This window comes from Balaenoptera musculus, chromosome 12 (assembly GCF_009873245.2).
Source record: "Balaenoptera musculus isolate JJ_BM4_2016_0621 chromosome 12, mBalMus1.pri.v3, whole genome shotgun sequence".
Lineage (NCBI taxonomy): Eukaryota > Metazoa > Chordata > Mammalia > Artiodactyla > Balaenopteridae > Balaenoptera > Balaenoptera musculus.
In genome coordinates, this window is record NC_045796.1 from 31,824,198 (window position 1) to 31,847,587 (window position 23,390).

Genomic DNA, 23,390 nt, shown 5'->3' on the forward strand with positions numbered 1-23,390 from the left:
TGAAGTCTTAACCCCCCATGACTGTGAATGTGACCTTATTTAGAAAAGGATTTTGCAGATAATCAAGTTAAAATCAGGTCAGTAGAGTGGACCCCAATCCAGTATGACTGGTATTCTTCTTACAACAAGAGGAAGTTCAGACGTGGACACACCCAGAGGGAAGACTGTGAGGACACGGGGAGAAGGCCATCTGAAGATGAAGGCAGAGCTTTGAGTTATGTCTGCCACAAGGGGAGGAACACGCAAGATGGCTGGCGACCCGCCAAAAGCTAGGAGAGAAGCATGGAACAGATTCTCCCTCACAGCCTCAGAAGGAACCAACCCTGCCAAACCTAGATCTTGGACTTCTAGTTTCCAGAACTGTGAGAAAATGAATTTCTGTTGTTTAAGCCACCCAGTTCGTGGGACTTTGTTATGGCAGCCTGAGCAAACTAATACACAAGGTGAGCATTTGCACATGCATTAACGATAGCACAACCAACATGCTAATAAACTTGCTCTCAGGATTCGTACTTGATTTCACACAGGTGTCTTCAAAGTCCCAGCAGCAGTCGCCTCGGCCTTTACATCCCACGTCACACCGGCAGCCCTCTAGTCCTCTATGTGAAGCATCAAAGCATTTTTTCCTGCAGCTTCCCTGCAGAAAGAATTCTGCAGAAACAATAAGGAAATCTGTGCTTAGAAGTTATCCGAAGTCTCATAGCTTGATGGTGCAAGCACAGGAAGTACCTAGCACAGATTAGGACGGACAGTTAGATAATTTTTATTGCACTGTATGACTCATCAGTGCAAAGTGATAAATAATGAGTAATACATAATGAGTGATTTTTCCCCAGGACTCCAGAGAGGTCCCAGACTCAGAGACACCAGGGGCCATAAGGAGAGGGTAGGAGGGACAAGCAGAGGCTAAATGTAGTGGAATTGGTTGAAAGTCTGGATATGAAGCAGCAGCTACCCACCCCACCTCCCACTTCAGAATAGAAGGCTCAAAATTTGGAAGAAATTGGGAGGAGTTGCTTTCATCACAGAGACAGCAGACATGGAGGATGGCCATAATGAGAAAAAAAGATGAACAAGTCTTACTCTTAAATGTGAACAGATGATTACCAGACCTTTGAGGATAGCATCCAACATGAAAGACCAAAACAAACAAGAAAAAAAGAAAAACTTTTGAAGAGGAAATAATGCAAGGAGCAGAAGAGTTAAACACACACACGCTCACGCACACACAAACACACAACTGATATTGAGATGCTCAGAAAAGAAATCGCATCCATTAAATAAGAAAGTAAACTATAATTTTAAAAAGGGAAATCACGTTCAGGGTGCTCTTGGAAATAAAAACATGAGAGCAGTAATGGAAAACTCAATAGAGGGGTGTGGTAGGCAGAATTATGGTTTTCAAGAAGATTCCATCCCCTAATCCTCGAGACTGTGAACATACTGCCTTACATGGCAGAGGAAGTTTGCAGATATAATTAAGGCCACTACTTAGTTGACCTTGAAACAGGGAGGTAGTACTGAAAAGTGAAAACAAAGAAAATGGAAATGATATTATTAAAGAAATCATAATAAAGTTTCCCAGAATTGAAGAGTAAACATTATTATGTCAAAGGTGCTCACCAAATTTCACAGCAAAACTCACACCAAGGGATCAATAGGGATAAAGAGATCTGGAAAGCTCCCAGAGATAGATCAGGAGAAATGTATACAGGATCACAAGTCAGAATGATATCAAATTTCCTAAAAGCAACTCTGGGAGAGGGCATAGGTCAAATGGCATGTTGGATACACGTCAAAGAGCACTATGTATTAAGTAGATAGGTGCATAACAGTAAGGGCATGCATGGCAATTAGATGGCTACAAAGTCCAGTGAGAAAGTAAGGGGAAAAGTTTATATGCCATTTACATAAAAGGTCTTTACATTTTTACATTCACTCTCCTCCTTTGAAACATTTTCCGCACTTGGATTTCAGGGCAAAACAATCACCTGGCTTTCCTCCCACATTCCTGGCCCTCCTTCCTAGTCTTCTGTGTTCTCCCCCCTTCATCTTCCAATCCTTTAAGGTTGGCATACCCTGGTCACATTGCTTTAAATCCCACGTATGATGCTGGTAACCACCATGTTGCATGTCCAGCCAGAACTTCCCCCAAAAGCCAGCCTTATATATCCAACTACTTTTTGACTTTTCTACTTGGACATCTAGTAGGTATTTCAAATTTAACATATCCAAAACTGAGTTCCTGATTATTCTTCCCAAACCAGCTCCTTCTATAGCCTTCCCCATCTGAATTATGGAAATGCCATATTTTCAGATGTTCATGCTGAAAATCTTGAGGTCATTCTTGACTCCTCTGTTTCTCACTCCATATCCAATCTGTTGATAAAATCTATCTACTACATCAAAAGATCTCCAGAATCCAAGTGCTTCTCATCAGTTACAATGCTACCACCCTGGTCCAAGACATATGGCTTGTCTATATTATTGCAATAATTTTCTAATTGGTCTCTCTATTTCTCCTGGTTTCACTCTGCCATTTATTCATAACACAGCAGCCTGAGCGATCATATTGAAAAGCAAACCACAGCATGTCATGTCATTCCTCTGCTCAAAACCTCCAATCACTCCCCATCACACTCAGAATGAAAGCCACAGGCCCTATTTTGACCTACCAACCCCTCTGTGATCAACTCCTCTTTGGTTGATCTAATTTTATGACTACCCTTCCTCTGGTCCTCTTAGCTCTAGCTCACTGATCTCCTGTTATTCTTTAAGTAGAACATGCCAGGCAAGCTCCTGCCTTAGGCCTTTGCACTTGCTATTTTCTCTTGCCTGGAATGTTCTTTTCCAAAATATCCTTGTTTCTTCCTCACTTCCTTTAGCTCTTTACTCAAAAGTTATTACACACACCCCACCCACCCTGACTCAATATTTCATGTTCCCCTTTTCAGTTTTACTTATTCCTTAGCACTTTCCCTATCATATTATATATAAATATATTGCTCAATTTTAATTATCTGTCTCCCATGCTAGAATGTAAACTCTTTGAAGGATTTTTGTCTGTTTCCTTTATCACTATATCCCCAGTAATTAGAATAGTGTCTAGCACAGAGTCAGTGCTCAATTGTTGAAGAGCAGGTAAAAAGGATGTGCACATAAAATGAGAAATTTATCACTCAGACTAGAAAAACTAGTTTAAAAACTCACACTAGAAAAAATATATATTGCCTATGAAAAGTAGGTTAATTGGAGCAGAGAATGGTGAAGATGATCAAGGGTTGGGGTTTAGGAAACAGTTGTGGTGGAAGAATGAGGGGGTAACTATGTTAGGATGCTGGCAAAAAGAGGCTGGCGTTAAACACCCATCCACTGGGTGGGAGGCAGAGGAGAGTGATGCCACACAAGCCCTGATAGACTGAGATGAAAGGAAGAGAATAAGGAACAATGACTGGGGAGCCAGTCAGTAGCTGTACTAACGTAAGGAAGGGAGGGAAAGAGCTGGAATAATTGGAGATTTTGCTCAGAGATTACGATATGCCTTTTGCAATTAATTTATGTGATTTGCGGGATGAAATAACCGAGAAATGATGCCCACCTGCGCACACTAACATCAGAATAATACCACCAAAATGACCTGCCAACCTTTGCTAGATCTAGGACTGGTACTGCAGCTCAGAAACACAACAGCCAAGTGACCAAGAAAAGACAGTAATTTTCCAGCCAATGCCCATCTTTTCAGTTCCACTGTGTTCCCATGTTACAGCAGGGGTACTGAGTGTTTGTAAGTTACTAAGTGAAAACATAATTGGAAAATTGCCAGTTAACCTCACCAAGAGTCTCCTAATGGAGAAGACTTTCCCCATTGGAGTCAAATTAGAAGTTAATCAACCAGATAAAAAAGGAGAATAAATTATCTAACACTTGACCTCATACTTTCCCTTAGTAAAAGTGTCAAAACAATATATAGTAAGATTATAGAAAGTGCTTTTTATTGAATCGCTTGCAAACGGTTTATTTACTGTTCATACTGATGCGATATGGCAAAAGGGATGTGAGGTGTTTTGATACTTTGAGCCACGGATCTCCTATTTTTTTCTTTGCTTCTTATGAGGAAAAAAAATGTGAAGCTTTTATTGTGCACTACATTTCAAGAAAGTGGCACTGCCTAACCAAGAAATGGTGAGATTTCTGGGACGGGGTAATACTAACGTGATATCAAGGTACAAAAGTGGTGGTAGGAAGTCATGGGAGTGAAGCAGCTAAGACTTTTGAAGCCAAGTTTATCATAGGGTATTAATGATTAGAGTAGGAGCTGGGAGAGAAGGAATCTTTGATTCAGTTACCAAAGCCCTCTATGAAGGTGGGAAAAGGGGGAAATACTGGAATGATATGAATCTCAAAGAAGCAGGGAGATGAGGTCAAAGAGGAAGGTCCAGAAGCGGCAGTGGAGAGGGCTAACCACAGAGGTAGGCTCCTGATAAGTGGGGCGTGGGAGAAAGGGGAGCCGAGCCGAGCCTAGCAAGGAGGCGCGTCCAGGTTATAACAGGGAAGGTGAGCAGAAGGAAGAAAGAAGGAAAGTTTCTGAGACAATGCTGAGGGGAGTACCTTGCTCTTCTTGCTGCCTGAGTCCAGCTACCAGGCCTAACGCAAGTGACACAGCCACCAACAAAGTGAGAAGAACCTATTACCAAAAAAATGTGACTTTTATTACCATTTTGTTAAAATATACAAAGACCCAGATAACCGCCCTCCCTTGGTGATTGTTAAGGGAGCACAGCCTGCTAGCTTTTCGGTTACCAGACCCAACAATGATAAGGGGAGAGAATTTTATTTAACGCCTGATTATTTTCAGGCATTAAGTAAGAAAGGTTTGGGAAGAATGTTAAAATACTATTTATTACAGATCTTCAAATTCAAATACAATAGTCCTAGTTAGTTTAACCCCAAATTGAGTTAAAGTACAAATGAAACCAAGGGGCCATTTACCTATGCCCATTTTCCTTTCTTAACTAGATACATGTTTGGAGATCATTTATTTAAAAGCATTCCAAAACTGTGAAATCGTTAACGACCTCATTCCCAGGAAGCAGGGTATTTTTCTCCCACTCTGACCATCAGAGAATAATGAGAATATTTAACATATAAAAATATAATGTCCAAATAATTAACTAGCAAATTATCTGCTTTGATCTGCAGTGCAAACAGATGTTTTAGGGTAACTGGGAAGTCACGTGATCAAAGATTGTGTATGTCATTCATTATCACTACTACTGACAAAGCTCTTCAGTGTAATGGACCTTATACTATGACTGAAATTAAACAGTGATACAAATTAAAGAGAATTCTTCCCACTGACCTCTTTCCCTATCCATTAAGTCCAATGATAAGCATACTGATGATAGAGCTTAAATAATATGTATCACCATAAAGAATACAAATGCAACAGGTACACAGTTTACTTAAAGTATTTTACAATACAAATAAACTTTGTATGTTTCTTTTTTAAAAATCACTTTTATAAAAGAAAAAAAACCAACATCAAAATTTGCTTAGATAATAAAAACCCTACATCAACTATAGATTTTGTCTGTTTTTCTTCTGAAAATCAACTGAAAATTAACATACCTAATTTTTACAATAGAAGAGAATTCAGTGATTGGGAAAATATGGTTAAAATACTGTGAAAACAATTTTTATATGAAGACTCAAAATTAGCCCAAGGGTCAGTGACCTTCCAGCAGGTATTCATTCAGTGGAGAGGATGGAGAGGGAAAAGTAAACATAAACAGTTATTAAATAACATCATTAGCACTTTTTCCCTTATTATGATGCTCAAGAGCCACAGGTGACTAAGGCTACTAATGCTACAAAGCAACAAAGCACTGGGAAACTTTCCTATGGTAAACCTCATATGTCATAGATTTACATTTCGGCTATATCTCAGTTTACATCTTATTTTTGGTCCTTTGGCCATTCAAACTTGCTGGGAGAAGCAGAAAACATCTAGCTGTCCTTAGGATGCTTTAAAACTTTGTAATGTTAAATTTTCATGTCTATTTCCTAATGATTTTGTACTTGTTCCATATATTTATGACTTGCTCTCTGCATTATTCTGTAATCTCCTCAAGGGTAAAAAGGTTCATTTTTAATCTTGTATAATCATTGACTCTAAGTATGTAATTCTGAATAAGCTTCTTGATATTAAGGTGCAAATATATCTTAAACTATCTTATGCTATCTACAAAGTGGAGAGGGGAGTGCTTTGGACTCCAGAAATCACTGAGAAACCAACATTTGGCTTTAGCTTGGCTGAAAAAAAATGCTAGAAACACAATAGATACATAAAAAAATATTAAATAAAACTTATACTAAAATTTAGAAAAAATAGGGTAGCTTTGAAGCTATGATTTTAAACTATTGAGCTTCTGTTTATGTGTACTAACAACCCACTAAAAGGATACAACGAAGGGAAATAAACGATGAACAGACTTTGCTCCCCAGGAGTTGATAATTCCCTGAATAAATAAGGTAGGATAAATATAGTAAATGGCATAAGAGCTAAAAAAGAATGCCAAAGTTCCCAGAATAATGAATAAATAGAATATCTTGAGCGTTTCCTTTGTTATAGTCACTGAGCTCAATACTTATACACACTGTTTCATTTACTCCTCCAAACAATGCTTGCATGACAGAGAGAATGGCAATGACATTAAGAAAAGTAGGGAATTTAGGAGAAAACTGCAGTGGTATAGGTGTGAGAAAACTATGCAAATGGTTTTGGCTACAAGGAAGGTGCTGGATGAGGAGCCAGCAAGCAGGCACTTGAAATGGTGTGATAGCAACTCAGCAAGAGGTCAGAACTAGTGGCTGACTTGGAATTCTTGGTGGAGAATATGCTCTTAAAACCATTAAAAAAGGTGAGATTTCCTAAAGAAAAGATCTTTAGTTAGGGTTTGGTGAAATGCATAATGAGAAGAAAGATAAATCAGCCAATAAAGCAGATAAGGAGAAAAGTGATAAAAATGGGAATGTCAATGCCATCATGAAAGCAAGGGGAGAGAAGAATTCGAAATGAGAAATTACTCCACAATATCTGTGTATTATTGTTAGGAGACTCAACAGGAGAAGGACAGGGGAGAAGGGCTGACTTTTGAGGAGGTGACTTGAGTACAGTAAAAACAAAGCTAGAGAACAAAACATGGTTGGGTGGTGAGAAAATTGAGACAATGGCTAGAGCTGAAAGTTTGATTGTAAAAGGAAAAGAGACGATAATAAAGTCAAGGAAAGTTTTTTATTTTTGTTTTTGTTTTGTTATTGTTGTTGTTGTTTTAGGACAGGGAAGATCTTACCATATAAGGGAACAAGAAAGAGAAAATAGGAAAAAGAGACCATCTCTAGGAGTGAAGTAAAACAGGATAAAATCAAGAGTCCAACAAAGAATATAAGACACGGTGATTTTAATTCCTCACTCTCTTGTCTTAAAATATTCATGCAAAAAAATTTAAAAAGGTGACTTGGGAGATAAATATAATTATAATCATGGTAAAATCAGTGCTGCTAAGTGTTCTGCCACAGATCCCAACCTTTTAGATTGATCAAATATTAATCTGTTGTTACTCAAATTTCTTATTTGCAAAATGTGATTCACTTTGCTTTAGAGTTGTCATAAGGGATAAAACTAAACACAATTACTTAAAACTTTACATTTAAATAGCAACACAAACAAATACAATCGGGAAGTCATACCCCTACCATTTGTTGCAAAGCTACAGAGACGAAAATGTTAAAATGTACTTACAATACAAATTATTTTGTATTTCTTAGCAGTGTTTCTCATAACAGGTTCTTCCGTTGATAAACTCAGCGTAGAATCCATTGTTCTGTTAGCTGTATAAACCTGTTCTACCAGAAAATGGTAGAACTCCTTCCTTTTTCTAGTCTGGCAAAGAGAAACTGTATTAATTACGTGGCTGTGACTGACTTTTAAATGTTTGGGAAGAGCACAGCTCTTTAGTGATTGGGCAATCAAGAGAGAGGAGAAAAGTAACAATAGTGTTGAGAGATGAAAGTTCATTTCTAGTACACTGTTGACAACTGTTCTTTCTCTCCTTATAGTTTCTACTAAATACTAATCAAAATATATGTAACAAGAATAATACAATAATCAAATTTTAATACAATGATCATTGATTTTCTTTAAAAATAAACCAAAACACCTTGTTACCAAAATTCTAGAAAGTTTCTACATTTATATAAACTTCCTGTCACTGTTGAAAACTAACATATTAACCATGTGCTTTAACCATATAAAAACTCCAACTCTGCTAAATCTGTATAAAGTATTAATCATGTGATAATTATGACTTGCATTTTAGAGCATTCACAATCTGACATGTTTTCACATGCATTAACTCATGTCAAACATAACAGAATCCCTTACAAACATTGCATCCCTATTTTGTAAGATGAGTAAAGTAAGGCTCTGATTATTTAAATTATGTGACTTACTTGTCCCAAGTCACATTTACTAGATGCCAGAAGTGGAACTGGAACCCAAGTCTTCTATAGCCCCAAATCCAAGGTAATTTTCACTGACCAATTAAACGTGATCCTTTCTTATTTACATAGACGAGAATGGTCTCATGATACATATATTTCATGCTGAGAGGGGGTTACTGATTTCTGATGAAAGAAGCGAAATTAGTAGCAGTGTGGCCAAAGAGAGTTCTAATAAATGGTGGGTTTTACACATTTCTATTTTAAATGGCCCTAAGGCAATAATTCTCAAAGTGTGATTCCATGGAACTGATAAATGAAATATTTTCTGCCATGTCAGTAAACAAAGGGTGTCACAGTCATCAACGATTGCAACCCTTCAGCATGAGCCGGTGAGCCCTGAGGAATCCCAGGGCTGAAAAGAATATCTGCCATCACGCAGCCATCAGACTGCAGCCACTTCCTGCGGTGAGCCCTGAGGAAACTCAGGATGTGAAAACACAGGCTACTGGCCCCCAGATAGCTGAGGTGCATATCAAAGGAATGATTTCAGTGAGCCCAGACTCTTGCATCTTCCCATACATAGAAAAACGCTAAATTCCTTAACTTGAGATATCTGGTTTTCTTTAATTAACAGTAATTTTTTGACGTTCAGACTACATGCCCTTTGTTACAAAACTTCTATATAAACTGGCTCCCTGCCTTGCCTCTTCGGAGCAGTTTGTCAGAAGCATCTGAAACGCCGTCTCCCAGGCCGCAGTCCTCATTTTGCCCCAAATAAAACTTAACTCGCAACTCTCACGTTGTACATTTTTTTTAAGTCAACAGAACATTAGTCCTATGATAACCTCCTTTATTTAATCAGATAAAGCTTGAAAACTCTCTTTTAGTGTAAAGGTTATAAAAATCCTGTAGACTGCAGTACATTCTTTGGAAACCACTATTCAAATTATTCCAACCCTAAAGACCGTGAAAAGAAATAGGAAATGAATCTATCCTAATATACAATGACATAAATATTAAGAATATTTCTGAAAATTGTAGCTAAATCCCTTTTTCTGTTATTGAAGTGCACTCCCTTCATGAAAAAATCTGCAGCATAAAAGCCATGTTTCCTTTCGTGGCTTTGAGGATTTGTGCTATTCTTTCCCATCACTTTCTCCATCCACTATGCCCCCCACTTCACCAATTCCACCTACAGACCTACTAGTGGAAGCATCTGCATTTGTTGCGGTAACAGAAGGAATTAAGTTTTAGAGAAAATCTAATTCACGGTCTTGCAGACTTCTTTCCATGGAACACAATGAACTACCAGTTCTTTAAAAATTCAGAAATGAACAAAAACATATTTGAATACCTTTGGCAAATGGTTCTTTGTACCGGGTAAACTTAGAAGCACCCAAAGTAGTTTTTTAATTTTAAGTTTTTAAATTCTGAAGCCCAGGCTCCACATTGATTGAATTAGAATCTTCTGGACTTTTGACAAAGGCAGCAGCATTTTTAAGTATCCTTCCACGTGATTCTTTTTATGTAGCCAAGATCAATCTGAGGCAGGAGATAGATGGGCTCCAGGCTAGGCATTTACAACTGGCCTCCTGTTTACATTTCATGGGGCAGCAAAAAGTGGGCTTCAGCCCAGACACTTACAAGCAGCCTCCTGTTTGCATTGCCTGAGACAGGAGATAGGTAGGCTCCAGGTTAGGCATTTACAATCAGCCTCCTGTTTACTCTGAAATGGAAGTAACAACAGAAACAGGGTAAATAGCCAGGCTTTGTCTCCTGTGGACACCTTAAGATACCAGTCACAGGAGCTAAACCCTGTTTGAGTAAAGGCTCAAGAGGTAACATATTTCCCCTCCTTGGGGCAAGGGAGACACTACACATGCAAAGAAAGGCTCTTTGGGGGTCAAAAGTCAGGGGATGCCGGGCCATAATGTCCTGCTTTTTTCTTCCCAGATACCTTTGCATTGAAATCCATCTTGGCTGAGGGGTGCGCGTGCACCTAGGGGAGGGTCCTGAGACAAATTAGCCAAGGGGACAAAACAAGATGATTGGCCAGAAGGAAGACAAAGACTGGAAGAACTGACCTATATAAATGGCTTAACCACCTTTTACGGGGCTCCTGCTCATTGGGGGGACGCCCGTACCCTTTCTCTCCTGGTGTGTATCTCTGCCTTGCTTCTGTCTTAACTAAACAAACTGTCTCTCTGTGTGCTCTCCCACTTGTTGTTATGCTGTGTCTCTAATAATAAACTTTGTACCTGTTTTTAAAGTTTTTGCCTCCTTGAGAAATGCATTTTTCAATGGGGGCAAGAGCCAGGGAAAATTTGTTTCTAGCCTCTACCCCTTGCTGGTCTAGTGGCTAGGATTCCTGGTTTTCATCCAGGCTACCCAGGTTCAACTCCTAGGCAGGGAACTAAGATCTCTCTTCAAGCCACCACTCACTGCTGCCTCTCTGAAATCAAGTCTAAACACTTGCTTTGAGTCCTGTATGCACTTTTGGATTCTCTTCTGCAAACTTTCACTCTGGATTCTAATCAAAATTGATGGTTGTACAGATAAAGCTAGAGGACCCAAGGGACTTGGTCATCTGCCCAGATCACCTTGGTGAGCGATCTCTCAGAAACGAGATTCTGCCATGTCTTCAGGCTCCCACTGCAGAGTATTTTGTTGTTATTGTTGTGTTATGACATACTGATTTTATAAAAGATAGATTAAGTCTACATTGCAATTTGCCTCAAAATTAGGAGATTCCTAGGACCTACGGCTTTTGTGTACTCATCTGACTTAAGCCTTCAGTTTTTCTTGGTTTCTGGGTTCTAATTGCCTATTTGCACTTAGGACAATCTATCTAGTCTCCTTGAGTCTGTTTCACAGTGCTCCTAGCTTTATCTACCTCTCTGTGGTGGTTTGTTTTGTATGTCAACTTGGCTACGTTATCGTAACCAGTTGTTTAATCTCCCACACTGTCAGAACACCCCTCCTCTCTTCTTCCACCCTTGTTCCCCAACCCCCTTCAACCTTGAGAACACAAGAAATCATTAGGTACGGAAGTCAGGAGGCCTCTGATAAAGTCTTATGTCTGTTACAAGTTGATTGACTCAACATTAGATTCTTCATTTTCAAAGTGATCTCAGATTATCTCCATGCTAATAAATGTTGGATATTATAATGGAGAAATATCTTAATCCTTCAGCTCCTGAGGGTAGAGAATCTACCTGGGACATGTACAGGTATGTACAGTAGAGATGTTGGCATTGCCCAGTCTCTAGTCATATTTTCTGCTATAACAATTCCCCTGAGTCCTAAGTTCCAACCTCTTCTGAGTTTTTCAAGTCTTAGAAACTTCTTAACAGTTCTCCTAAACATTGGACACCAGGCAAATGCACAGCTTCTGGGCAATTTAGACTTTGGACTAGACTGCCTGTGTTGTCTGAACCTGCGCTTTCTAAGTTACTTGAACCTTGGAAGCCTCACTATTCTTCTTCCCTTCAGTTTTAGAACAATCTCCACCTTCTGGGTTCTGAAAGCTTCACTCTGCATATTCTAATGCTTAGAACACTTGGGCTCTGAAAGGCAGCTATCATTACATCCCCCACCAATCATAAATATTTTTTACATTCTACAAGGTCCCCCTGTCCACAGATTTCGGGGAATTTTCTAAAATCACAGAAAGCCCACTTGTCAATGTCTTGTTAATGTTAGCCTTCCTGGTTCTCCCACTTGAGCTTGAGTGGTAGTTGGACAAGCCAGACTGGGAAAGTTCAGAGAAACTAGATACTCTGTGGGTGGTGGAGGTGAAGTAGATACTAGGCTCAGGTCCAGCAGAAGAAGTCCAGGGAGATCTCAAGTAACATAAGAGCAGGGATGCGTGGGCAGGTGGCCAACTTCAAGGAGGGCTTATTACAAAAAAAGGCTAACCAGATAGGTAGGTGGTATAGAAAGCACAGATGCTAGCCCTTGGCAAGTGGAGATCCAATATTGGAGCTGAATCTAGACCAAGATGTCCAGGTGGGACTGGTGTTAGCAATGCCGAACCAGAGCCAAGAGGCAGCAGTATATAGGAAGGGACAAGGCAAAATCTCACCATGGACTACAGGACCCTGGCTCTTGGAACTGAAATACTAATAAAGTGCCTGGATTACTAGACATCCAAACAATGATTGATAAAGTAGAATCAATGCTTGTGGACTGATATCAGTATTTTGCATACCTAAGTGTATGAAAGAACCCTTTTCAAGATGAAATACATCAAATCTCATTACCAGTCAGCACAGATGAATATTGTGGTTCAAAATATTGTAATTTTGAACCTCAATTAAACAAAATGTTATCCCCCAACCCTAGGGGAAAAAAAGCTCTATTATTTTATTTTTAATTTTATCAATAAAAGTTTGTGAAATTTGTTTCCTTTTACTATGTAAGTACACACATTTTAAATTTCATACACATACCTACATAGTATCTTTGGTTATGCCTCTTGGCCCACAAAGCTTAAAATATTCACTAACTGACCCTCTGCAGTTTTGGAGGCTGGCACTAATGTACTTAACCAGAGAAACCCACCCCAGCTCATCACTTGAACCATTGATTACTACCTCTGATGATTCAAAAAGTCAGAAACCTGATTTTATGCCTCCAGTTGTGGCAATTGTCTTCTACAGAACAGTCAACTTCTCTAAGGTTGTGTCTGGGGTCTGGAGAACTACTTCTCTTTCTTTGCCTCAAGTGCAGATCTGCCCTACTAGTGTTAGAATTCTAGTGGTCCACTCTTGTTCATTTCAAAACTCAGAAATAATTTTATATCCAAAAAATGTCCAAGCTTTCCTAGGCTCTTGTTGTTTTTAGTGTTTTCAAGGGAGTGTCATTCATGACACAATTTCTAGGGACATCTCCAGAAGAGACATCCCAAAACCGGAGTCCCGCCATGCTACCTGAGTTCACCAGTGTTTGGGAGAGAGCAGCCCCACAAGTGTCAGTCCATGAAGATAAGGGCTGTGAGTTCACTCCACTTCTTTAAACCCTGACAGGCACTGGGCTATTTCCCCAAAACTTGGAATCCCTCTGGCATTCCAGCTCTGTTGAGACAGGGGCTACATTAGTTTAGGCTTGCCATTTTGTTCCATTTTATCTAGCGCAATGGCTGGCACCTAGAAAACATTCAATGAACATTTGCTGAAATTATTTAATGGTTTCAGAAATGACCTTGGAGGTTTAAGTCATAAATGTCTAGTGAAACAAATTGTTATAAATTATGACAACCTTACAGGTATGTGATCCAAATCTTTCTCTACATTCAGCATTTCAGAAATAGCTATTACCTCAAAGGAAGCCTCACCCATGAAATAATGCCACATTGGGTGCTTTTATTCAATGCAGAGTAACAATAATAACTGAGAACCACCAAGCCCCAGATTTTATGCCAGGTGTTAGGAGATGCAAGAATGTTCCAGTCTGGTAGACGACTTCAGTCTGGTAGAAGAAACAGACATGTTAAACCATAATATAATGTGAGATGTGCTATACTAGTAGTATTAATGAAATACCAGGGGAATAGAAGAGGAAATAATCAACTTTTTTCAGGGGATTCAGAAAGGTACCTATATTAGTTTGCTAGGGCTGCCATAACAAGGTACCCCAGACTAGGTGGTGTAAACAGCAGAAATGTATTCTCTCATAATTTTGGAGGCTAGAAGTTTAAGATCAAGTTGTCAGCAGAGTTGCATTTTTCTAAAGCCTCTATCCTTGACTTGCAGATGGTTGTCTTTACACAGTGGTCTCCCTGTGTGTGTACTTCCCTGATGTCTTTGTGTAATAATCTTCTCTTCTCATAAGGACACCAACCATCTTGGATTAGGACCCACCCTAATGACTTTAACTTAATTACCTCTTTAAAGACCCTATTCCAAAAACAATCCTAAGGTACGGAGGATTAGGACTTCAACATATGAATTTGGGGGAAACGAGTCAGCCCATAACAGTACCTTAAGAGGTAACATTTCTAATAAGCACTATGTGACTTAAAAAGTAACTCAAGCACTGTTGTTGAGTAGTGAAAACATGAGTCCCATCACCCGTGCCAATCGTACTTACAGCAGAAACTTTGCCAAGATTTCATGTGCTTACATGGATCGGCTTAAAGGGAAGGTCTGTGGACCACTTGAAATTATGCACAAACTTTATGTGTATATATGTGTAGGTATATGCATAGGTATATGTATGTATTTGTTTTCTATATAGCTTACCTCAGAGTCTCAAAGGCAAGAGCTAAACCTTCTAAAAATAACACTTTTAGGGACACAATAGCATACCTACAGAAAACAAAATATGTTTAACCTGAATATAATCATGAGAAATGAGACAAACCCAAATCGAGGGACATTCTGCAAAACAACTGCCCTGGAATCTTCAAAAATGTCAATTTTATGAAAAGTGGGGGAAAGAATGGGTTAGTGAACTCTTTCAGTTAAAGGAGATCACAAAAACCTAACAACTAAATGCAATGCAAGACCCTTGTTTGGCTCCTGGATGGGAGAAAAAAAAAATATGTGAAGGACATTATTGGGACAGTTGAGGAACTGTGAGTATGGATGTATTTTAGATAATAGTATTATATTGATGTTAAATTTCCTGAGTGTGCTATGGGTACTGTGGTTATGAAAGTCAGGTCCCACATGCATGACTTTCGGAAAGCACACAATGAAGTATTTAGGAGTGAATTATGACATCTGTAAATAATTCTCACATAGTTCATATAAAGATAATAGATTGATAGAGAGAAGATGAGGGACAGAGAGGAGAGAGAGAGACAGGAAGAGACAGAGAGAAATAGCAAATGTGGTAAAATATTTAAAATAACATGTGATGATTGCAAAATTCCTGCCATTTTTCTCTAGGTTTAAATTTTCACAAAATAAAAAGTTGGGGGGAAAAGAAATAGTCTTTCTGAGGAAACTAATGGAGGATATGATCTCTTCCATCTTCAAACAGGAGAGTAAATTGAGAAAGAGGAAGACATGAAACTGAGCAAACAGAAGATGCATGTAAGAGAGAACAGAAGAGAATCTCCAGGACACTAGCCAGGATAGTAGCCAGGAGGCAAGCTTAGAGAGTAGCCAATCCAGACTGGCAGAGGAGGACAGAAGTTCCAGGATGGATGTCTACAAGAGGAAGATAAAATTGGTATATACTTTATGTGTCTGAACTTCCTGAGAAGAGACTAATATCTCAGATGGAGGTTTCTGGATGAATTAGTCATAGGCACATCCCAAACTAAGCAAAGAAAAATCATGGCACAATGATTAACCCCTAAAACAAAATAAAAAGTTGTACAGAAAAGCAAAATATAATCACAATGCACTGTATTGCATTGTGTAAGTAATAAAGTGTAAATAATAGCTATAGAGTCAGAACAATATAAACAGTCTGCAATCTAACCAATAAATTCTGATACATGAGTGGGATAGAGAAGGAGGAAATGTGAGAGGTATTCAGGAACACTAAACGCTCATCTTTCATAGTAAGTCAATACATAGTACCTAGAACTGAAAGAGCAAGAAATGGTGGGATAAAGCATATTATTTAAAAAAAGAATTGAAAGTGGTTAATTCTGGGGCATGGGAGTTGAAGGTGGGGAGGAGTTTGGTTGGAATGGATACACTTTAAATATGAGGTTTGGAGAATGAGTCCTCTCTTTATTGAAGTATTATTGATGCACAATATTATATAAGAATTAGTCATCTTTTAACATTTACATATATTATTGCTTTGAAAAATTATAATACCAAAAAGAAATTAACAATTATAGTAATAGTATTATCAATTGATTTCACAGTGAATAACCAAAAACTAAAGCTTTAAACTCTGGACAGCACAATGATCACTATGGTCTGAGTTAAAGTACTATTTGCATCAAAGTTTCTATAAACAAATAAGATGACCCAGGACAGTGAGGTTTTTACATGACTGAATCGATTATAAAAATCAGAGTTCTTCAGCCTGTAAAATCTATGTGGTATGATTAAAAGAATAATAAATTTGGAGTCAAAAAGCATTTTGTGGCAAAAGAAAGAAAGAAGAAATGAAAAGGTTCGAACTGAAGAAATTGAAATGTGAGTCTGTTGAAAATGAAACGCCAAGGTTGGATTTAGAGGCAGAGAGTAACATGATAAAAGATGTACTTTAGGAACATTTTCCCGGTTCTAGAGAATGGAATGGACCGGAGTGGGGAGACATGAAGGCAGAGGGGCCAGGTAGGTGTGGCTGTCACAGTCCCGTGAGAGGTCACAAGTCAGATGAAGGCTGTGGAAAAGGATAATACATGTTGGGTTTGAGAAATATGAAGCCTGAGCTTGGAGAATGAGTCTAAACCCACGTGACCCAGAGAGGAGTGGGGCCTGAGCAGAGACAGGGGCATCAGGATGCGAGGCTAGTTTTCTGGAAAGCTGACAAGTAGGTTTTGGACCTAATGAGGCGGAGGTATTTATAGAACACACATCTTGAATTATTCAGCATCAAAAGTAAAGAGAATATCTTTTAGGAAAGAAGTGTAAAAATGTCTCTATTGTACTTTTTAAAGTAGTACTTTATAATAAATAGTATAACACATCCAATAATTTCTCCCATCCCTCTCAGGTAGCCAATGTTGATACTTAGGCATTTATATAAGTTTTCTGTGGCTGCTATAGCAAATTACCACAAACAATGGCTCAAAACACCACAAATTTATTATTTTACAGTCCTGCTGGTTTAAAGTTCCATCCAGATCTCACTGGGCTGAAATCAAGATGTCAGATGGGCTGAGTTCCTTTCCGGAGCCTCTTGGGGAGAATCTGTTTTATTGCCTTTTCCAGCTTCTAGGAGCCACCTACATTCCCTGTGACTCCCTTCCTCCATCTTCTAGGCTAGAAAACTTGCATCTTTCTGACCATTCTTCCTTAGTCATATCTCCTTCTGACTCTCCTCTTCAGCCTCCCTCTTCCACTGCTAAAGGCCCTGCGAATTACGTTGGACCTACCCAGATAATCCACGATAATCTCCTTATTTTAGGGGCAGCGGATTAGCAATCTTCATTCCATCTGCAAATTTAATTCCCCTTTGCTATGTAATTTAACATATTTTCAAATTCTGGGGATTAGGACATGGACATCTTTGGGGGGAGTCATTATTCTGCCTACCATAGGCAAAAATACTTTTATGCTTTTGATGAAATAAAATTTCTATTTTAAGGCAGGACAAGATAAATTAAACATAAAATTCTCTGTGGGATTAACCAAGATGGCGGAGTAGAAGGACGTGCTCTCACTCCCTCTTGCGAGAGCACCAGAATCACAACTGGCTGCTGGACAATCATTGACAGGAAGACCCTGGACTTCACCAAGGAGGATACCCCACATCCAAGGACAGAGGAGAAGCCACAGTGAGACGGTAGGAGGGGCGCAATCAGAGTAAAATCAAATCCCATAACTGCTAGGTGGGTGGCTCACAGACTGGCGAACACTTATACCACAGAAGTCCACCCACTGGAGTGAAGGTTCTGAGCCCCACGTCAGGCTTCCCAACCTGGGGGTCCGGCTACGGGAGGAGGAATTCCTAGAGAATCAGACTTTGAAGCCTAGTGGGAATTGATTGCAGGACTTTGACAGGACTGGGGGAAACAGAGACCCCACTCTTGGAGGGCACACACAAAGTAATGTGTGCATCGGGACCCAGGGGAAGGAGCAGTGACCCTGGGGGAGACTGAACCAGACCTACCTGCTGGTGTTGGGGGGTCCCTTGCAGAGGCGAGTGGTGGCTCTGTTTCACCGTGGGGATAAGGACACTGGCAGCAGAGGTTCTGGGAAGTTCTCCTTGGCGTGAGCCCTCCCAGAGTCTGCCATTAACCCCACCAAAGAGCACGGGTAGGCTCCAGTGTTGGGTTGCCTCAGGCAAAACAACCAACAGGGAGGGAACCCAGCCCCACCCATCAACAGTCAAGTGGATTAAGGTTTTACTGAGCTCTGACCGCCACAGCAACAGGTAGGGAACACAGCCCCACCCATCAACAGTCAAGTGGATTAAGGTTTTACTGAGCTCTGACCGCCACAGCAACAGTCAGCTCTACCCACCACCAGAGCCTCCCATCAAGCCTCTTAGATAGCCTCAACCACCAGAGGGCAGACAACAGAAGCAAGAAAAACTACAATCCTGCAGCCTGTGGACCAAAAACCACAGTTACAGAAAGATAGAGAAGATGAAAAGGCAGAGGGCTATGTACCAGATGAAGGAACAAGAAAAAACCCCAGAAAAACAACTAAGTGAAGTGGAGATAGGCAACCTTCCAGAAAAAGAATTCAGAATAATGATAGTGAAGATGATCCAGGACCTTGGAATAAGAATGGAGGCAGGGCTTCCCTGGTGGCGCAGTGGTTGGGGGTCTGCCTGCCAATGCAGGGGACACGGGTTCGAGCCCTGGTCTGGGAGGATCCCACATGCCGCGGAGTGGCTGGGCCCGTGAGCCACGACTACTGAGCCTGCGCGTCTGGAGCCTGTGCTCCGCAGCGAGAGAGGCCGCGACGGTGAGAGGCCCGCGCACCGCGATGAAGAGTGGACCTCGCTCGCTGGAACTGGAGAAAGCCCTCGCACAGAAACGAAGACCCAACACACCCAAAACTAAATAAATAAATAAATTAAAAAAAAAAAAAAAAAAGAATGGAGGCAAAGATTGAGAAGATGCAAGAAATGATTAACAAAGACCTAGAAGAATTAAAGAACAAACAAACAGAGATGACCAATACAATAACTGAAATGAAAACTACACTAGAAGGAATCAATAGCAGAATAACTGAGGCAGAAGAACGGATAAGTGACCTGGAAGACAGAATGGTGGAATTCACTGCTGCGGAACAGACTAAAGAAAAAAGAATGAAAAGAAATGAAGACAGCCTAAGAGACCTCTGGGACAACATTAAACGCAACAACATTCGCATTATAGGGGTCCCAGAAGGAGAAGAGAGAGAGAAAGGACCAGAGAAAATATTTGAAGAGATTATAGTCGAAAACTTCCCTAACATGGGAAAGGAAATAGCCACCCAAGTCCAGGAAGCGCAGAGAGTCCCATACAGGATAAACCCAAGGAGAAACACGCCGAGACACATAGTAATCAAAGTGGCAAAAATTAAAGACAAAGAAAAATTATTGAAAGCAGCAAGGGAAAAACGACAAATAACATACAAGGGAACTCCCATAAGGTTAACAGCTGATTTCTCAGCAGAAACTCTGCAAGCCAGAAGGGAGTGGCATGATATACTTAAAGTGATGAAAGGGAAGAACCTACAACCAAGATTACTCTACCTGGCAAGGATCTCATTTAGATTTGATGGAGAAATCAAAAGCTTTACAGACAAGCAAAAGCTAAGAGAATTCAGCACCACCAAACCAGCTCTACAACAAATGCTAAAGGAACTTCTCTAAGTGGGAAACACAAGAGAAGAAAAGGACCTACAAAAACAAACCCAAAACAATTAAGAAAATGGTCATAGGAACATACATATCGATAATTACCTTAAACGTGAATGGATTAAATGCCCCAACCAAAAGACATAGACTGGCTGAATGGATACAACAACAAGAACCATATATATGCTGTCTACAAGAGACCCACTTTAGACCTAGGGACACATACAGACTGAACGTGAGGGGATGGAAAAAGATATTCCATGCAAATGGAAATCAAAAGAAAGCTGGAGTAGCTATACTCATATCAGATAAAATAGACTTTAAAATAAAGAATGTTACAAGAGACAAGGAAGGACACTACATAATGATCCAGGGATCAATCCAAGAAGAAGATATAACAATTATAAATATATATGCACCCAACATAGGAGCACCTCAATACATAAGGCAACTGCTAACAGCTATAAAGAGGAAATCGACAGTAACACAATAATAGTGGGGGACTTTAACACTTCACTTACACCAATGGACAGATCATCCAAAATGAAAATAAATAAGGAAACAGAAGCTTTAAATGACACAATAGACCAGTTAGATTTAATTGATATATATAGGAAATTCCATCCAAAAACAGCAGATTACACGTTCTTCTCAAGTGCGCACGGAACATTCTCCAGGATAGATCACATCTTGGCTCACAAATCAAGTCTCAGTAAATTTAAGAAAATTGAAATCATATCAAGCATCTTTTCTGACCACAACGCTATGAGATTAGAAATGAATTACAGGGAAAAAAATGTAAAAAAGACAAACACATGGAGGCTAAACAATACGTTACTAAATAACCAAGAGATAACTGAAGAAATCAAAGAGGAAATCAAAAAATACCTAGAGACAAATGACAATGAAAACACGACGACCCAAAACCTATGGGATGCAGCAAAAGCGGTTCTAAGAGGGAAGTTTATAGCTATACAAGCCTACCTAAAGAAACAAGAAAAAGCTCAAGTAAACAATCTAACCTTACACCTAAAGAAACTAGAGAAAGAAGAACAAACAAAACCCAAAGTTAGCAGAAGGAAAGAAATCATAAAGATCAGAGCAGAAATAAATGAAATAGAAACAAAGAAAACAATAGCAAAGTTCAATAAAACTAAAAGTTGGTTCTTTGAGAAGATAAACAAAATTGATAAGCCATTAGCCAGACTCATCAAGAAAAAGAGGGAGAGGACTCAAATCAATAAAATCAGAAATGAAAAAGGAGAAGTTACAACAGACACCGCAGAAATACAAAGCATCCTAAGAGACTACTACAAGCAACTTTATGCCAATAAAATGGACAACCTGGAAGAAATGGACAAATTCTTAGAAAGGTATAACCTTCCAAGACTGAACCAGGAAGAAACAGAAAATATGAACAGACCAATCACAAGTAATGAAATTGAAACTGTGATTAAAAATCTTCCAAAAAACAAAAGTCCAGGACCAGATGGCTTCACAGGTGAATTCTATCAAACATTTAGAGAAGAGCTAACACCCATCCTTCTCAAACTCTTCCAAAAAATTGCAGAGGAAGGAACACTCCCAAACTCATTCTATGAGGCCACCATCACCCTGATACCAAAACCAGACAAAGACACTACAAAAAAGAAAATTACAGACCAATATCACTGATGAATATAGATGCAAAAATCCTCAATAAAATACTAGCAAACAGAATCCAACAACACATTAAAAGGATCATACACCACGATCAAGTGGGATTTATCCCAGGGATGCAAGGATTCTTCAATATACGCAAATCAATCAATGTGATACACCATATTAACCAATTGAAGAATAAAAACCATATGATCATCTCAATAGATGCAGAAAAAGCTTTTGACAAAATTCAACACCCATTTATGATAAAAACTCTCCAGAAAGTGGGCATAGAGGGAACCTACCTCAACATAATAAAGGCCATATATGACAAACCCACAGCAAACATCATTCTCAATGGTGAAAAACTGAAAGCATTTCCTCTAAGATCAGGAACGAGACAAGGATGTCCACTCTCACCACTATTATTCAACATAGTTCTGGAAGTCCTAGCCACGGCAATCAGAGAAGAAAAAGAAATAAAAGGAATACAAATTGGAAAAGAAGAAGTAAAACTGTCACTGTTTGCGGATGACATGATACTATACATAGAGAATCCTAAAACTGCCACCAGAAAACTGCTAGAGCTAATTAATGAATATGGTAAAGTTGCAGGATACAAAATTAATGCACAGAAATCTCTTGCATTCCTATACACTAATGAGGAAAAATCTGAAAGAGAAATTATGGAAACACTCCCATTTACCATTGCAACAAAAAGAATAAAATACCTAGGAATAAACCTACCTAGGGAGACAAAAGACCTGTATGCAGAAAACTATAAGACACTGATGAAAGAAATTAAAGATGATACCAACAGATGGAGAGATATACCATGTTCTTGGATTGGAAGAATCAACATTGTGAAAATGAGTATACTACCCAAAGCAATCTACAGATTCAATGCAATCCCTATCAAATTACCAATGGCATTTTTTACGGAGCTAGAACAAATCATCTTAAAATTTGTATGGAGACACAAAAGACCCCGAATAGCCAAAGCAGTCTGGAGGCAAAAAAATGGAGCTGGAGGAATCAGACTCCCTGACTTCAGACTATACTACAAAGCTACAGTAATCAAGACAATATGGTACTGGCACAAAAACAGAAACATAGATCAATGGAACAAGACAGAAAGCCCAGAGATTAACCCACGCACCTATGGTCAACTAATCTATGACAAAGGAGGCAAAGATATACAATGGAGAAAAGACAGTCTCTTCAATAAGTGGTGCTGGGAAAACTGGACAGCTACATGTAAAAGAATGAAATTAGAATGCTCCCTAACACCATACACAAAAATAAACTCTAAATGGATTAGAGACCTAAATATAAGACTGGACACTATAAAACTCTTAGAGGAAAACATAGGAAGAACACTCTTTGACATAAATCACAGCAAGATCTTTTTTGATCCACCTCCTAGAGTAATGGAAATAAAAACAAAAATAAACAAGTGGGACCTAATGAAACTTCAAAGCTTTTGCACAGCAAAGGAAACCATAAACAAGACGAAAAGACAACCCTCAGAATGGGAGAAAATATTTGCAAATGAATCAACGGACAAAGGATTAATCTCCAAAATATATAAACAGCTCATTCAGCTCAATATCAAAGAAACAAACACCCCAATCCAAAAATGGGCAGAAGACCTAAATAGACATTTCTCCAAAGAAGACATACAGACGGCCACGAAGCACATGAAAAGATGCTCAACATCACTAATTATTAGAGAAATGCAAATCAAAACTACAATGAGGTATCACCTCACTCCTGTTAGAATGGGCATCATCAGAAAATCTACAAACAACAAA

At 39.2% G+C, this 23,390-nt stretch overlaps 1 protein-coding gene across 3 annotated transcripts in view; it reads right to left on the minus strand.

The window, feature by feature from the left end:
- The window catches only part of ENPP3 (ectonucleotide pyrophosphatase/phosphodiesterase 3), a 94,638-nt gene that overhangs the window by 58,315 nt on the left and 12,933 nt on the right, over positions 1 to 23,390 (minus strand). The window contains exons 2-5 of one of the 3 annotated variants that reach the window (XM_036871131.1): positions 10,147 to 10,228; positions 7,802 to 7,942; positions 4,609 to 4,684; positions 514 to 651 (exon numbers count right to left, since the gene is read on the minus strand). In XM_036871131.1, the coding sequence (XP_036727026.1) occupies positions 514 to 651; positions 4,609 to 4,684; positions 7,802 to 7,879 (292 nt within the window). In that variant the 5' untranslated portion in view covers positions 7,880 to 7,942; positions 10,147 to 10,228. The remainder of the gene's footprint in view (positions 1 to 513; positions 652 to 4,608; positions 4,685 to 7,801; positions 7,943 to 10,146; positions 10,229 to 23,390) is intronic. The other 2 variants (XM_036871130.1, XM_036871132.1) reach the window with 2 other exon arrangements.